The sequence below is a fragment of the Bufo bufo genome, chromosome 4, assembly GCF_905171765.1.
Source record: "Bufo bufo chromosome 4, aBufBuf1.1, whole genome shotgun sequence".
NCBI classification, from domain to species: domain Eukaryota; kingdom Metazoa; phylum Chordata; class Amphibia; order Anura; family Bufonidae; genus Bufo; species Bufo bufo.
Window position 1 is genome coordinate 347,209,341 of NC_053392.1, and position 17,212 is coordinate 347,226,552.

At 40.2% G+C, this 17,212-nt stretch overlaps 1 protein-coding gene across 1 annotated transcript in view; it reads left to right on the forward strand.

Annotated features, from left to right (window-relative positions):
• LOC120999206 (G-protein coupled receptor family C group 6 member A-like) overlaps positions 1–13,297 on the forward strand; it is a 44,617-nt gene extending 31,320 nt beyond the window's left edge. The window contains exons 3-6 of the mRNA XM_040430080.1: positions 4,904–5,761; positions 5,991–6,203; positions 8,670–8,787; positions 12,264–13,297. Of these exons, the coding sequence (XP_040286014.1) occupies positions 4,904–5,761; positions 5,991–6,203; positions 8,670–8,787; positions 12,264–13,297 (2,223 nt within the window). The remainder of the gene's footprint in view (positions 1–4,903; positions 5,762–5,990; positions 6,204–8,669; positions 8,788–12,263) is intronic.
• The last annotated feature ends 3,915 nt before the right edge of the window (positions 13,298–17,212 follow it).

A 17,212-nucleotide genomic window follows, 5' to 3' on the forward strand; every position in this document is an offset into this window, starting at 1 on the left:
TGGTTGTGCGTTAGTGCATTCTATCTCTTCCACCCCTGGTGAAGAGCTAGGTGGATGCCCTTGGGAAACCCTGGCAGCAGAGTCTTCAAACAGCATAAGAGACTGCTGCATAACTTGAGGCTCAGACAGTTTCCCTGATATGCATGGGGGTGATGTGACAGACTGATGGGCTTGGTTTTCATGCGCCATCTGTGCGCTTTCTGCAGAAGACTGGGTGGGAGATAATGTGAACGTGCTGGATGCACTGTCGGCCACCCAATTGACTAATGCCTGTACCTGCTCAGGCCTTACCATCCTTAGAACGGCATTGGGCCCCACCAAATATCCCTGTAAATTCTGGCGGCTACTGGGACCTGAGGTAGTTGGTACACTAGGACGTGTGGCTGTGGCAGAACGGCCACGTCCTCTCCCAGCACCAGAGGGTCCACTAACACCACCACGACCATGTCCACGTCCGCGTCCCTTATTAGATGTTTTCCTCATTGTTCCCGTTCACCACAATTTTGAGAATGGCAAATTTGGGAATAGTTTTTCAACCCAGAAAAAAAAATGTGCTTTTATGGTCGCTACAAATAACTTGACCAGCTAAAACAGTACAGATTTGCTCGAATAGAAATGTGAGACCTGTTTTTTTTTGCACTGTGTGACAGGTTAAGGTTTAATCTCAGAATCAGACTTCTATCTGCACGTTAGCGTGTGTCTTTGGTTTTTCTGAATGATACTATCAGTACCTTCAATGTAAGATATCCTTTTTGGGATAGATTTCAAGTAGGCCTCAAATACCAGAAACTAGTTATTTTGAGAATGGCAAATTTGGGAATAGTTTTTATAACCCAGAAAAAAAAGTGTGCTTTTACGGTCGCTACAAATAACTTGACCAGCTAAAACAGTACAGATTTGCTTGAATAGAAATGTGAGACCTGTTTTTTTTTGCACTGTGTGACAGGTTAAGGTTTAATCTCAGAATCAGACTTCTATCTGCACGGTAGCGTGTGTCTTAGGTTTTTCTGAATGACACTATCAGTACCTTCAATGTAAGATATCCTTTTTGGGATAGATTTCAAGTAGGCCTCAAATACCAGAAACTAGTTATTTTGAGAATGGCAAATTTGGGAATAGTTTTTCAACCCAGAAAAAAAGTGTGCTTTTACGGTCGCTACAAATAACTTAACCAGCTAAAACAGTACAGATTTGCTTGAATAGAAATGTGAGACCTGTTTTTTTTTGCACTGTGTGACAGGTTAAGGTTTAATCACAGAATCAGACTTCTATCTGCACGGTAGCGTGTGTCTTAGGTTTTTCTGAATGACACTATCAGTACCTTCAATGTAAGATATCCTTTTTGGGATAGATTTCAAGTAGGCCTCAAATACCAGAAACTAGTTATTTTGAGAATGGCAAATTTGGGAATAGTTTTTCAACCCAGAAAAAAAAGTGTGCTTTTACGGTCGCTACAAATAACTTAACCAGCTAAAACAGTACAGATTTGCTTGAATAGAAATGTGAGACCTGTTTTTTTTTGCACTGTGTGACAGGTTAAGGTTTAATCACAGAATCAGACTTCTATCTGCACGGTAGCGTGTGTCTTAGGTTTTTCTGAATGACACTATCAGTACCTTCAATGTAAGATATCCTTTTTGGGATAGATTTCAAGTAGGCCTCAAATACCAGAAACTAGTTATTTTGAGAATGGCAAATTTGGGAATAGTTTTTCAACCCAGAAAAAAAAAAGGGCTTTTACGGTCACTACAAATAACTTGACCAGCTAAAACAGTACAGATTTGGTTGAATAGAAATGTCAGGTCTATTTTTTAGGCGCTGGGTGACAGGCTCAACTTGCCCCTGATGTAGTATATGGCCAAAAAATAACCACACTGTTGATGGTTAAATGCACTTGGGTGACACAGGCTCAGCCTGCAGCTGATGTAGTATATGGCCAAAAAATAACCAGACTGTTGATGGTTAAATGCACTTCGGTGACACAGGCTCAGCCTGCAGCTGATGTAGGATATAGCACAAAATAACCACACTATTGATGGTTAAATACACTTGGTGATAGCTTGTGCTGGCGCACCACAAGTCACAAAATGGCCGCCGATCACCCCAGAAAAAAGTGATCTAAAAACGCTCTGGGCAGCCTCAAAAAAGTGAGCAAGTCAATACTAGCACTTCAATGATCCACAGCTGCAGATCGATCACAGAATGAAGTCTTTTGGAGGAGTTAATCACTGCCTAATCTCGCCCTAACGTCGCAGCTGCAACCTCTCCCTATGCTTGAATCAGCAGAGTGACGTGCAGCGCAACGTGACCCAAGCTTATATAGAGGCTGGGTCACATGCTGCACTGGCCAATCACAGCCATGCCAATAGTAGGCAAGGCTGTGATGGCCTCTTGGGGCAAGTAGTATGACGCTTGTTGATTGGCTGCTTTGCAGCCTTTCAAAAAGCGCCAAGAAAGCGCCGAACACCGAACCCGAACACGAACTATACAGTTCGGGTTCGCTCATCCCTAATGGGCACAGCTCTGAGTATGAGCATGGTATAAAGCAGCCGTATGAATGTAATCTGAAAGTGAGCAGAGTATTAATGTAATGCAACAGCGGACGTATGACCGCAGCTCTTAGTAGTGAATGGTGTATAGGACAAAATGTAAATGCAGACACACGGACGTAGCTTTGAAGGTAACAATCCTAACCACGATCATTTGACCCTTAGCGCCCAACCCCCTTCGCCCCAGAGCGCCACAAGTCACGGACCGTGTAACCAAGTCCGATCCTACCGTGAATGCCAGCACTCGCCTGGCACCTTCTGCCATTGCCCAGGCACAAACGAACCTCCACATGATGCTGCAGGAGTTTTTTTTTTTTTCCCATTGATCCATGACCCTTCCAAAAGCTAAATGAATAAAATACCATCACTTAAACACAGCAGCGTATGTAGCTTGGAGACATGCGTCCCGTATGTAACTGGCATCAGAAAACATGTGACCATACCTATTCTAGGGACATGCTTACACTAATAACCATATGTAATAGCCCCCACAAGCTGGACAGAATATACAAAGTTGTTTTTATTTTATTTTTATTTTTTTAAATCGACCATTGATCCACATTTACCATCACTTAAACCCAGCACGCGTGCTTGAGCCAACTGCAGACACGCGCCCCGCATGTAAACCAGGTATCAGAAAATATACAACCATGCCCACTCTAAGCACATGCTACCCCAATAACTGTATGCAATGGCCCCACCAGGCCTCTGAATAGCCAGACAAACAATACTAACAACCATCGTTCGACCATAAGCGCCCAAACTCTGCTTCATCCCAGAGCGCTACATGTCGCGGACCGCAGCGTGGGTCCCATGCAAACAACTCTGATCCTACCATGAATACCAGCGCCCTCCTGAGACATTCTGCCGTCGCCCAGCCATAAGGAGCCTCCACACCATGCTGCTGTATCCTAGAGCTGACCCAGAGGTAGTGAAATCAGCTGAATCAGCGTCAGCCTGGGCCCACAGGTGCCTATAAATAGCCTAGTAATCAGCCAGCCTGGGCCCACAGGTGCGTATAATTAGCCTTGTAATCAGCCTCCCCTCCCACAAATGCAGCAATACATTGTTTAATACTTGTCACGAAGCGCATTTTTTTGTAAGTTGCGGGTGCAATGACAGGGAGCTGCGATAGTGCCGCCCCCGTCATTGTACCCCTCAAATGCCGTGGCATCTGAGTGTAAAATTAACAATAAAAAAGATTTTCAGCAAACTTACCGCCTCCATCTGCTCGTGATGGGCCGGCCGCCGCCATCTTATTTGAAGATCTCGGCCGAAATCCTGTGCGGCGCGAGATTACGTCATGACGCCGGCCGGCGTGATGATGTAATCTCGCGCCTCATGGGATTTCAGCCGAGATCTTCAAGCAAGATGGAGGCTGACGGCCCATCGCGAGCAAATGGAGGAGGTAAGTTCAATTTTTTAAGTTTTTTTTATACTATTTCGGGTTAAATCGATTCGCTGACATGAAGCACGAGGAAATTCGGCTTCTAGGCGAATCAAATTTATCCAGAAATTTGGATCAAATTCCACTTCGTGGGATTCGATTCACTCATTTCTAGTATTATCCATAATAATGACTGTAATAAATCCGACACCTTTTTAACACATAATTCTAGCATATTTAGCTTAGTAAGTCTCCCTGAATGCACTTTGGTTGTCATTTTTCTTGTGGCATTTTTTTTAGAGTCTTTTCCCCCCATAAACCAAGTTTGGCTACAGATAAAGAATTAGCTCCAGACCACTTGCTTTATTAGGCTACTTTCACACTAGCGTTAATATTTTCCGGTATTGAGATCCGTCATAGGGTTTCAATACTGGAAAAAAATGCTTCCGTTTTGTCTTCATTCATTGTCAATGGGGACAAAACGTAACTGAACAGAACAGAATGCTCCAAAATGCATTCCGTTCCATTCTCATACCGCATGCTGCGGTTTGCTTTCCGTCCTGGGATGCAGAGTAAGACGGATCCGTCATGACCCACAATGCAAGTCAATGGGGACGGATCCGTTTTCTCTGACACAATCATACACAATAGAAAACGGATCCGTCCCCTATTGACTTTCAATGGAGTTCATGACAGATCCGTCTTGGCTATGTTAAAGATAATACAACCGGATCCGTTCATAACAGATACAGATTGTATTATCAGTGACGGAAGCGTTTTTGCTGAACCCTGCCGGATCCAGCAAAAACGCTAGTGTGAAAGTAGCCTTAGCAAGTGAAAAACGTGAGAAGGAACAGTCACTTATGAATTAATTTATTATTTCGGATGAACTGTACATTATTCAGTATAACTGAATCTTTCAAGAATACTGCATTTTACTAATGATTCTATGAAATGTTGCTTTCAGATAAGTGCTGCCTCAACCGTTGATACTCTTAGTGATCCAATGAGATACCTTTCATTTCTACGGACTGTTCCAAGTGACCAACACCAGACACGTGCGGTGGTGGAGCTTATCAGGACATTTGAGTGGAATTGGGTTGGAATTATTACTAGTAATGATGATTATGGACGATCTGCTCTAGATTTTCTTAGCCGAAATTTCCTGGACTATGGAATATGCACTGCATTTAGTCAAACTATTCCAACGTATACAGGGGACCCGGGTTTTCAGAATAGCTTAAGGAATATAATTAGTGACCTTACCAGTAAAACCACTAACGTTGTTGTTGTGTTTGTCAAACCTCAAATCGTTAGTAGCATTCTTGCCGAAGCTCTCAGAAATAACATATCTCGTACATGGATTGCAAGTGATGCCTGGATTGTATCAGGACTAGTTTCGACTGTTGAAAACATTAAAAATGTGGGGGCAATAATGGGATTTACTTTCAAAGGAGGTTCAGTTCCCGGATTTGTGGAATATGTAAATAACATTTTTCCCATTAACCCTGAAGCAACCAATGAATTCCTTGAAGAATATAAAGAGTTAAGATTCGGTTGTACAGAGGAATACAGACAATATCTGCAATGCAAGAATTCATCTTCCATGAACTGCAATGTTCCTGTTTCAGTGCAATATAAGTCACCTATGGCATGCAGCAAAGAGAATAATTCTCTAGTCAATGATGACTACCTGGCGAAAAACATAGAAAATGGTACATTATACTCAACATCCCTAGCTGTTGCCGCCATAGTTGGGGCACTGAAAAATATGATATGCAAAAATGGAATATGTGACAAGAATCTGCAAATCTCACCACGTCAGGTAAAGTACCATGCCCGTATGGAATATCACTGGCAGCATATTATAAAGGGGCCTCTCTCTGTCTCTCTCCATTTAGTTCTCCTGATTCGAAAAACACAAAATTTGGGATTGTTAGAATAAAAAGTTTCTGAAAAATTCAGACCAAATTTACAAATTTTAGAATCGATTCACTCCTATTTCATAGTGACTGTATTATACATTGTTATTAAATTTTTATCTGATTTTACAGCTCCTCAGTGAACTAAAGAAAACCGACTTTTTCTACAATGATGACAGGTTCCACTTTGAAAGCTCTGGTGAGGTCTTGCTTGGATATAACTTAATCAATTGGCATGCATCAGCCAATTCTACAGACTTTAAGATAATTGGGGATTATGATACTTTGAATCAAAGACTACAGCTGAACAGAAGTCTTCTTTCATGGAACACTGTCAAGAATTTGGTATGTACTACTATGAAAAATCAGCCAAAATAGTGCATACCTGACACTGAACAAGAGTCTCAATAATAGAAAAAAGGCTAAAAAAAGGCAGTACTCTGAGACAGAAATGATGTAAAAAGTAATGTATTTTATTCACCCATGCATGCGTGAGATGAGTCATTTTACTGTAGAAGAAGCACAGGAAAAAAAATTACGGGCATACAACTCTTACAAGAGACAGCACACTAAAACAATACATATAGAAATAAATAAAATAATAAAAGCCCTAACTATTCATATTATTATTTCAAAATCTAATTGCTGACAGATAAACTATTTATATGCTGATTTGTGTTAAATTGCAAACTCTTATACATTCTTCCTGATGGCAAAAGATTAAATAGACTGAGGCAAGGGTGTGATCTATCCCCAGTAATGCTTCTTGCTTTCTGAGCCACCCATCTTTCAGCCACATTCTCAATGCTAGGTAAAGTTTTGGCTTATTCAATGAAACTTCTCTCAAGATGGAATGTCTCCACCAGAATATTGCTTCAGGGCTGGGTAGTGGGGGGTTCTTCCACCAGGGGGTTCTAGGGGAACCCCTACCATGTCCTTACTAAATAAAAGAATAACACAATAATGTTACAGTATACAATCAGAGTCCAATAGGAGTCAATTAATTAGGGCTCATGCACACGACCGTTGTTGGCCGGTGCCCATATTGCGGCCCGCAAACAGTGGGTCTGCAATATACGGACACCGGTCGTTTTTGCACCACATCACAGATGCAGACTCATTCACTTGAACTTGTTCTATTTTTTTGCGGTGCAGATGGATCACTGACCCATTCAAGTTGAATGGGTCTGCATTCCACTGCACCAGCTACATGGACGGTGTCCGTGCATTGGGAACCGCAACTTGCTATCCCAAATGCACGGAACGGGCAGCACATGTTCTTGTGCATGAGCCCTTATCTGTAGCCCACAGTTTCCTACGGCCTATGTGCTGTAAAGCATATTTCTGTATGCTTTTAGCGGCTTTGTCAAGATAGCATAATAACGTACAAAGAAACAGAATTAAAAAATTCTACAATTGGAAAATAAAAAACGGAAAAAAAGAATATCAGTATCAGTTTTTTTTTTTGTAAAAATGAACCATTCAATAATTTTTTTTAACCCTTTCACCCCCGGAGTTTTTTTGTTTTCTTTTTGTACTCCCTGCCTTCCCAGAGCCATAACTTTTTTATTTGTCTGTTCACATAGCCATATGAGGGCTTGATTTCTGCTGGACAAGTTGTACTTTCCAACGCCACCATTTAATATTGCATTTGAAGTAGTGGGAAGTGGGGAAAAAATTCCAAATGGGGTGAAATTGCAAAAAAAAAGCAATTCCACCACAGTTTTAAGTTTTTTTTTATTTATGACGTTCGTTTTATGATAAAACTGACCAATTACTTTTATTCTACAGGTCAGTACGAATCCGGATATACCTTATATGTTTAGTTTTTCTTGCGTTTTGATATTGATTAAAAAATAAAAAAGTGGGAAAAAAATGTTTTATTTTTTTGTCGTCATATTTTGACCCCTATAACTTTTTTGTAATTATGTGTACAAAGCTGTATGGGGGCTAATTTTTTGAGGGGCGATCTTAACTTTTCATTGATACCATTCTGGGATGTGTATGACTTTTTGATCACTTTTTATAAAAAAAAATTGTAGAAAATGAAGTGACGAAAAACGTCAATTCGGCAATTTGTACGCTTTTTTCTGTTTTGCTGTTTGCCGTATGGGAAATATATTTTTACATTTTTATACTATGGGCATTTTCGCACATCGCAACACCCATGATGTGTATTTTTAAAATTATTTTTTTTTTTTTTATTCTTTCATTTTGGTAAAAGGGGGTGATTAGAATTTTTATGTTTTTTTTATTAATTATTTATTTTTTACACTTTTTTATAGTTCCCATAGGGAACTATAACATGCAATCATTAGATTGCTATTCTCATAGACTCCAATGCACCAGCATTGGAGTCTATGAGAAAATTTCTTCTTTCCTATGGAGCCCTATTACAGGTAAGGGTGCCATAGGAAATACTATGCAGCAGCTTCATGTAATTCACAAAGACAGGGGCTGCTGCACACAAGCTCTGGTTCCTCTGATCGCCGCATGGGGGAGCCGGAGCACCACCGGAAGCGCGATCTTTCGGTTTTCAGCGCGCTCAGATGCCGTGGTCAGGATTGACCATGGCATCTGAGGGGTTAAATATCCGCAATCGGTATTACTGCCGATTGCGGACATGAGCCGCGGGTGTCTGCTATAAAAAGCAGGTGGCCACCCGCGCTCAGGAGCAGGTGCCATCTTTAAAGACCCGGCCAGCGCCCGTTCTATTATGGCTCTGGTCAAGAGGGGTTAATGTTTAGAAAGCCTAAATTATAATCATGTTCATTGAATACACTTTTTATTTTTTTATTTTTAAATCCTTAGGTTCCATTTTCTAATTGCACACCGATATGCAGTCCCGGATATTATAAAGAACATTCATTAATTACTTGTTGTTATAAATGTCTTCCATGTGCAGAAGATTACTACTCCTCCATGGCTGGTATGTACATGTATCTGATGACAAGAATAATGCAGCATGCGGTGCAATTCTCCCCATGCATATGACGGAAAATGTATATAGATCCCATACAGCAGCAAATGTAATTTTTCAAATTACTGTTATGACTCAAAAACAACAAAGGAGGGACTACTGGGTGAATGCTATCGTGCTCAATATATTTAACATTGATTTCTGTAGAACTAACATCTAATAGCTACTACTATATTGTACACAATAGCATAAAATGCATTACAGCCTTTCTAATACAATATACTAACTCTATGTACTAGACATGTACCAGGTACAGTAAAAACCTGTCAGCTTTAGATTATTTTGTTAAAGATGTGAATTTACGGAAGGGGGGGTAATTTATCAAAAAGAGTGCAAAAGAAAACTCAGTTGCCCATAGCAACCAATCATATTCCACCTTTCATTTTTCAGTGCTCCTTTGATATATGAAAGGCGGAATCTGATTGGTTGCCATAAAAGATGAGCGAATTTATCAAATATTCGATTCGGTTGGTTCGCCGAATTTTCCGAAAAGATTCGATTCGATCTAAATTTATTCATGGCAAATCGCGTTAAAAAACAGCTATTTCCTGGCTGCAGAGAGCCTGTATAGGGATGTAGAACACTGTGCCTTGCAGTAACACGCATAGTGAGTCTGCTGTGGTAGTGAAACAATACTGTGAGTTAGTATGACAGGCATCGCTCTTAGAATCACTGCACACTTCACTTATTTGGGCAGTTACGGGGCCAAAACTGACTAACTAAATCAAGTGTGAACTCAGTCTTAAGCCTCATTCACACGTCAGTGTTTGGTCAGTGATTTCCATCAGTGATTGTGAGCCAAAACCACAGACATAAGGTACGAGGGAAAGATCTGCACCTGTTCAAGTGTGTTCAGAGCCGCACCAGGTTTTGGCTCAAAATCACTGATGGAAATTACTGACTGTGTGAATGAGGCATTACAGGTAGATGTTAGCGTCAAGAAGAAGCGCACTCCTTTTACACCGACGTCAGATGATTCCACATAGATGTATACAGAACCTGTTCTATTAAACGCTTATACAAGTAGAGCCCCCCTGACAGAGTAGAGAGGGTGTCAGCAGTAAGTTTGTGTTTACGTCACTGATTATTTTGCCCTTCCTCTGATCCGTCAGAACAATAACCCCCAAAAATCGGCATTTGGTCAGTAATCCATCATTATTGCTAAAATAAAAAAATAACAGGAGTGGATCCAAAACAGGAATGACATGTGAATGGAATCTTTGCATCTCTTCTGTGGATGTCTCCTCCACATCTTGGTTGGGCAGTAGCTGCTGAATGTCCTCTAGTAGCTCGTCCTCGCTGAAAAGTGGAGCTGAGCCTACAGCATATAATACTTCTCGCGCTGAGGGAACTAAAAATGACAGAGGAAGGTTCAGGACAGGTGGGGGCACAAGGCCTGCTCCCGGGCCATGCCAACTAAGCGTTGTGTCAGAGGAACCCACCGACTCTTGGCTGGGGGTGTCTGATGTCACTTGCGACGAAGTCGAAGACCGAGTCAACCATTCAAGCACCGCTAGATTGCTGGTCAAGACACGACCGCTAGATGACACCGGGAGCTCAGGCCTCTCGCTCCGATTCCTGCTGCCACCCTCCCTTCTTCTGCTGCAAGTGACAGAAACATTTGAAGGGCCTGTCACTTGTCTGTCTGACATACTGTTAGAAAAAATAATTAAATTAAAAGGAAATTAATAAACCCCAAAAAAGCTATAGAACAATGTAACTTGACTGCAGAGCGGCAAATAAAACATACTTGTTTTTTCCTCTAATACACACCAAAAAAGGTTGCAGTACAATGTAACTGCACCGCAGAATGGCAAATAAGTGCTTTTTTTACACTGATACACCCCAAAAAAGGCTGCAGTACAAAGTAACTGCAGCGCAGAACGGCAAATAAGACGTACTTTCTTTTTACACTTAAACAGCCCAAAAAAGGCTGTAGTACAAAGTAACTGCAGCGCAGGACGGCAAATAAGAAGTACTTTTTTTAAACTTATACACCCCAAAAAAGGTTTTAGTACAAAGTAACTGCACCGCAGAACAGCAAATAAGACATCCTTTTTTTTTAATCACAGAAAATAATGCACTATAATAATAGATGCAAGCATAACTTAAGCATCCTTTTTTTTGCACTAATACACTCCAAAAAAAACTGTAGAACAATTTAAATGCACCGCAGAACGGTTAATATGACGTACGTATATTTCCTATGAATACACCCGGCAACACAGCACTTGCACCCCAATAACAAACAAGGTTGCTGGAATTAAAGAGGTATCATCTAGTGCAAACCTAAAAGCGGCAGAATAATAGCAATTTGGATCCCCAATAAATGCAGCAAGGTTTAATATAATCGCTCCTATTATCCAGGCTGTACACTCTCCTATTGCACCCTGTTCTCCTTTTATAGCATGGATGATGCCTCCCTATGCTTTCCCTACATTTTGAATAATCTTTCCCTGAACTTGTAAATCTTTTTTTCAGCAAAATAAAGTCTTTCCTATCACATTCCCTAGCGCCTGCTGACGTCTCTCCCTGCACTAAGTACATTGGAAAATGGCTGAATCCAAGATGACTGAGACTATTTATAGGGCTGTGACATCACAGGGCTGTCTGGCTGCTGATTGGCTGCATGCATGGCATTGTGGGTGACGCCGCGTTCCCAGAGTTCCTTGCTCCATGTCCTAACACATGCAGTAGCCATTTTAAAAAGCGTGAGGAAATCCAGATTTGGTGTGAATCAAATTTTTCATGAAATTCGGATCAAATTCCACTTCGATTCACTCATCTCTAGTTGCCATGGGCAACTAAGCCAGTTTTCCACTACACCAGTTGTAAAAAAAAACACAATTTTTTAATTAAAATTAACTACTTCTAGACCAGTAATTTGTTTCTCTATGTAAATCTATCTAAGGTCGAATGCACACAGCCGTGGAACACGGACGTGAGCGGTCCGTGGTATCCTGGCCTGGCATCCTGCTGACAGCAGGAGCGCACTGCGTCATTGGTTGCTATGACGCCGTGCGCTTCATGCCACCGCTGCACTACAGCAATACACTTGTATTACCGTAGTGCAGCGGCGGCTTGAAGCGCATGGCGTCATAGCAACCAATGTCAGCAGGATACCAGGCCGGGATACCACGGACCGCTCACATCCGTGTTCCACGGCTGTGTGCATATCTATTGCTCTCTATACTTCTATCTAGCTCTCTCTCTCTATGAAGACAGCAATCTGCTATCCAACATACTTGCCATTACCTATGCTATCTGTGTTCTGTCAGTTATTTCTGAATTCTATAATTTTATAATATAATATATATGTAAAAAGTATCCTTCCTGGCAGCGGTCAAGAAACTGATGATATCTATCTGGCTGATTGTAAACTGTGCGCTTCATTATTTATTTCTGATTTATGCAATTTCTTACAGATGCAACAGAATGTAAAAAGTGTCCTTCCTGGCAATGGTCAAGAAATGGAAGTGATCAATGTTCAAACAGGACAATTGAATACTTTGACTGGAAAGATCCTTTTGCGATTTCTCTGGTGACTCTTGCAGCCATTGGGTTTCTACTTGTGCTAATCACAGGAGTTTTGTTTATTCATTACTTAGATACCCCAGCAGTTAAAGCAGCGGGGGGCCACTACACGTTCCTAATGATGATATCATTACTGGTCAGCCTGGTGAGCATTGGGTTTTTCATAGGAGAACCTACTGAAACGCTCTGTAAAGTCAGGCAACCTCTCTTTGGTATCAGCTTCACCATTTCGGTTTCTTGTATCTTGTTCAAATCTATACGAATCCTTCGGGCATTTGAGTCAGCCTCAAAAGCACAAAAAGTTGTAACATTAACCTACCAGCCGGTGGTTATTATCAGTGTATTAACTGGCATCCAGATTTGTATTTGTACAATGTGGCTTCTTTTTAAAGCCCCCTTTTTTAATGAAATGTATACAATACCTCAGGTTTTACTGTACCAATGTAATGAAGGTTCATATGCAGCATTCAGTATCATGCTTGGCTACATTGGGTTCCTTGCATTGATCTGTTTCCTTCTAGCTTACAGAGGCAGAAAGCTTCCTGAGAAGTACAACGAGGCTCGATGCATCACCTTCAGCATGCTGGTCTATATATTTGTGTGGATCCTCTTTATTCCAATCTATATAAATTCCACTGGAATCTATACCTCTGCTGTGCAAACTCTTGCCATATTGGCTTCTATATATGGAATTATATCCTGTCACCTTCTACCGGCTGGATATATTATATTGTTTAGGAAGAAAAATAATAATAGACAAAGATATGTAGAAAGCATCTGTGCATTTTACAGAGCAAAGAGAAGGATACTATCGCATCACAAAAAGAAGTCTAATCATACAATCAAAGCAATTCCAGCTAATCACATCATTGCATGCACTCCGTCACCCTCTTCAGAGGCAAGAAAAAGGAGCAACAGCTTCTAGTGCCATACTAAAGAGGATCTGTCAGTATTTGTAAATTGTTTTATGCCCCATGAAATAATTCGGGAAAATCTTTTTGGAGAATCCTACATTGTGTCATGCTTATGTTTATCGTCCCTTAAATTTATAACTGCAAACTGGATTTTACTATTCCCTTGTCAATGGGGCATGTGTCTAAACAGTCCTTTTACACGGCATGATGCAGGACCAAATGAGATGGACAATATAACAAGTCGATTGGCATTCGATCTGCGCTCATTTAAAGGGCTTTTTAAACTCCTTGATGCAAACTGCGTAGGGACAAATAAGATGTCAGATGTAAAGTTGGCCTTTGATCACAGCTATGGATTCAGAAATCTTATCTGTGATCACCATAGTTTCAAAGGGTAACACGATGGGACATATTCAAAAGATCGCAAAGTTATTTGCATTGTTACATAGTTAATACGGTTAAAAAAAAAAATAAGACATAAGTCCATCAAGTTCAAGTTCAATTTGAATTCTTTAAGTGGTTTTATAGTGATGCTGCCAGGATAAAACCACTGTGAATGCCACCACTGACACTTTGTAGACGGGACATCATGGAACTTTTCAATAAATATATGACTTGATGCATTCCACTTTTCTGCATCCTGTTGAAAGGCATTTTTGGAAGATCAAAAACAAGTTACCTTTATAACTACGTGTAACCGGCTGCCTATCCTGATTGACTTCTATTGTACAAGCCAAAAAGAAGAGGCCTGCATCATTTTTGTATCCTGTTCCAACATGTTTTCACAGTAAATATGTCTAAGGGTACACTATTAAACTCCGGTAGTTTGTCCCAGCAGATGTGAACCTACGCATAAAGAAAGACAGTTCTTTTTAACAGAATGCCAACCGTACGTACAGTATTTTGCAAGAATTAAAGGCATTCTCCGGGACAGTCACTGAACCCTAGCTTGCAGGCAACCTGTGGAAGGAAGATCATTTCATCACTACCTACTTCTCTATTGTTCTGCTGGTCTCATGATCTGGGTTGTGGTCACAGGACCACTTCATTCTGGCTGTGGGCTCTTCAATTGATGTGCTGACAGAATCTGCTCCTGTGTCTTCTAATGTAGAAACATTATCACTGATGCTTGTACATTGCAACTTAACAGGCAGAAGCAGATCCAGTCCATATTCTGCCGAATCGGTGGCATGATGGAAGGGTAAATAGTAGTAAAATGATCTTTCTTCCACAGGTAGTGTTATTAATATACTTTCTTATAGTGTGATATAAATGCATCACGTCAGTTACTTTTTCTTTGTATCCACTCTAATTTCTTATTGAAATACTTGGAGATGTATTGATGCTAGAATAATCTATAAAAAATAATGTTTTAGACAAAAATAATTCTATAATGCACAATAAAAAATATTTTTTTTAGCTAAAATAACTTAATACACAATAAGAAATGAATGTTTTAGAATAATCTTGGAGATTGTTTTCTGTATTATATAAATATTGGTGTGTATATAATAACTGTATTTAGTACTATATTTGATCACAAATAAGGCTACTTTCACACTCTCGTTTGGTGCGGATCCGTTTTGTATCTGCACAGACTGATCCGCACCAATAATGCAAAAGCTTGTATCCGTTAATAATGGATCCGTTTTCATTATTCATTAAAAAAAAAGTCTAAGTTAAAAAGGATCCGTCTTGACTTACATTGAAAGTCAATGGGGGATGGATCCGTTTTCAATTGCACCATATTGTGTCAGTGAAAAATGGATCCATCCCCATTGACTTACATTGTAAGTCAGGACGGATCCGTTTGGCTCTGCATAGTCAGACGGTCACCAAAACGCTGCAAACTGCGTTTTAGTGACCGTCTAAAAAACGCAACAGAGACCAAACACAGCCAAATTGATGCATTCTAAACGGATCCTATCCATTCAGAATGCATTGGGGCTGAACTGAACCGTTTTGGGCCACTTGTGAAAGCCCTGAAACGGATCTCACAAGCAGACCCAGAAACGCCAGTGTGAAAGTAGCCCAAACTAAATATCATTAAACAGTTAAGACAGGGTTAACTACCGTAACTATACAACACACAATAGTGAAGTTATGTGTGAACCAAAATAAGTTGGAGTAATGTCATATATTAAACTTGCTTGAGGATGGCATCCTAATTTGTTTTTGTCCCCATTTCTCAATTCATGATAATGCCTATGAACATGCATAAGTATGTTCTTTCTTCGCATTACAAAAATCATAATTTGTAAGTATGTCATAATTTGTAAGTATCATTTATGAAATATACTGTATAAAATAATTTGCCTACAGTTTACATTCATTTACTTTCTGGGGGTCTGCTGGAATATAATAGGCTATAGCGTAGAGATGACCGAATTGTTTGAGATTCAGTTTGTTTCAGGTTCACCATATTTTTCAAAAAGTTTGATTTGACCCATATCAATTTTACCAAAGCCAAAGTTGCTCCAACTGCCCTGAAAATTGGTATATAACTCCCTCTAGTCCCTTAGGACTCCCAATTTTTAGGAAAATGTTATCTCTTTTCAATATTTCTTTTACAAATTTTTGCATATTCTCTTTCCCCTCCTCCTTTCCTATGCTCTTGAATGCAATTAGGGGCGAGCCAATTTCATATTTTGAGGTTCGTGTGCGGGTTTGTGTTGTGGTATTTACTGAATTGCGTTATGGATTCCGTTACCACGGACCACAACGCAATTCCATGATGGAATGCATAATTCAGATGCATATTCATTCCGTCATAATAGAAGTCTATGGCCTGCATAACGGACCCTTCCGGTTTACATTATGCAGGAGTGGATTTCAGCATAACGTAAACCCGACGGATCCTTTATGCAGGTAGCTGGATGGGTCCAGCAGTCACTGATAGTCATACCCCTGCTGTATGCATCGGCATCGGTGAAAACACAGATACCAGTGCATTAACCTTTGCACTGCCGCGGTCAGTGCTGACGTGCGGTATCCTACTGGGTGCGGGTGGCCATCGGGTCCCCACGCTCCTGTGATGGGAACCTCATGGCAGGGAAGGCAGCCCAATGCCTTCCTTAGACATCGTGGCTGCCTTCCATGTGAGTCTGTGAGATACAGCCGCCTGGATCTCACAGGCAGGAAGATGTAAGTGTATTACAGTGTGTAATACACTTACAGCCAATGCATTACAATACAGAAGTATTGTAATACATTTTAAAGGGGACCCCAAAAAGTTGAAATCCAAGAGTGGGACAAAAAATAAAGTGAAAAAAGAAGTTAAAAAATAAAGCTTTACAAAAAAAATGTAAGTTTCAAATAAAAAAAGCATCCTATATAAAATAAAGTAAATAAAAATTGTGAAAAAAAGAAAAGTAGACATATTAGGTATCGCCACGTCCGTATCGACTGGATCTATAAAAAAAAAATCACATCATCCACCCCGTCAGATGAATGCCGTAAAAAAATAAATAAAAACTGTTTCAAAAAAGCCATTTTCTGGTCGCCTTGCCTCACAAAAAGTCTAATATCAAGCGATCAAAAAGGCATATTTAGATAGAAATAGTACCAATCAAATCATCATCTCAGCCCTCAAAAAATGAGCCCTCACCTAAGACAATCGCCCAAAAAACAAAACAAATAGGGCTCTCAGAAAATGCTAACACAAAAACAAGATTTTATTCTGTTCAAAAATGCTTTCACTGTGTAAAACTTAACAAAAATAAAAATGATAGACATATTTGGTATCACCGTGTCTGTAACAACCTGCTCTATAACCATATCATATTATATGCCTGCTCAGGTGAATGCTGTAAAAAAAAATATATATATATATGCCAAAACAGCCATTTTTTTCACCTTGCCTCACAAAAAGTATAATACCAAGTGATCAAAAAGTCTTATGTACCCCAAAATGGTACCAATTAAAC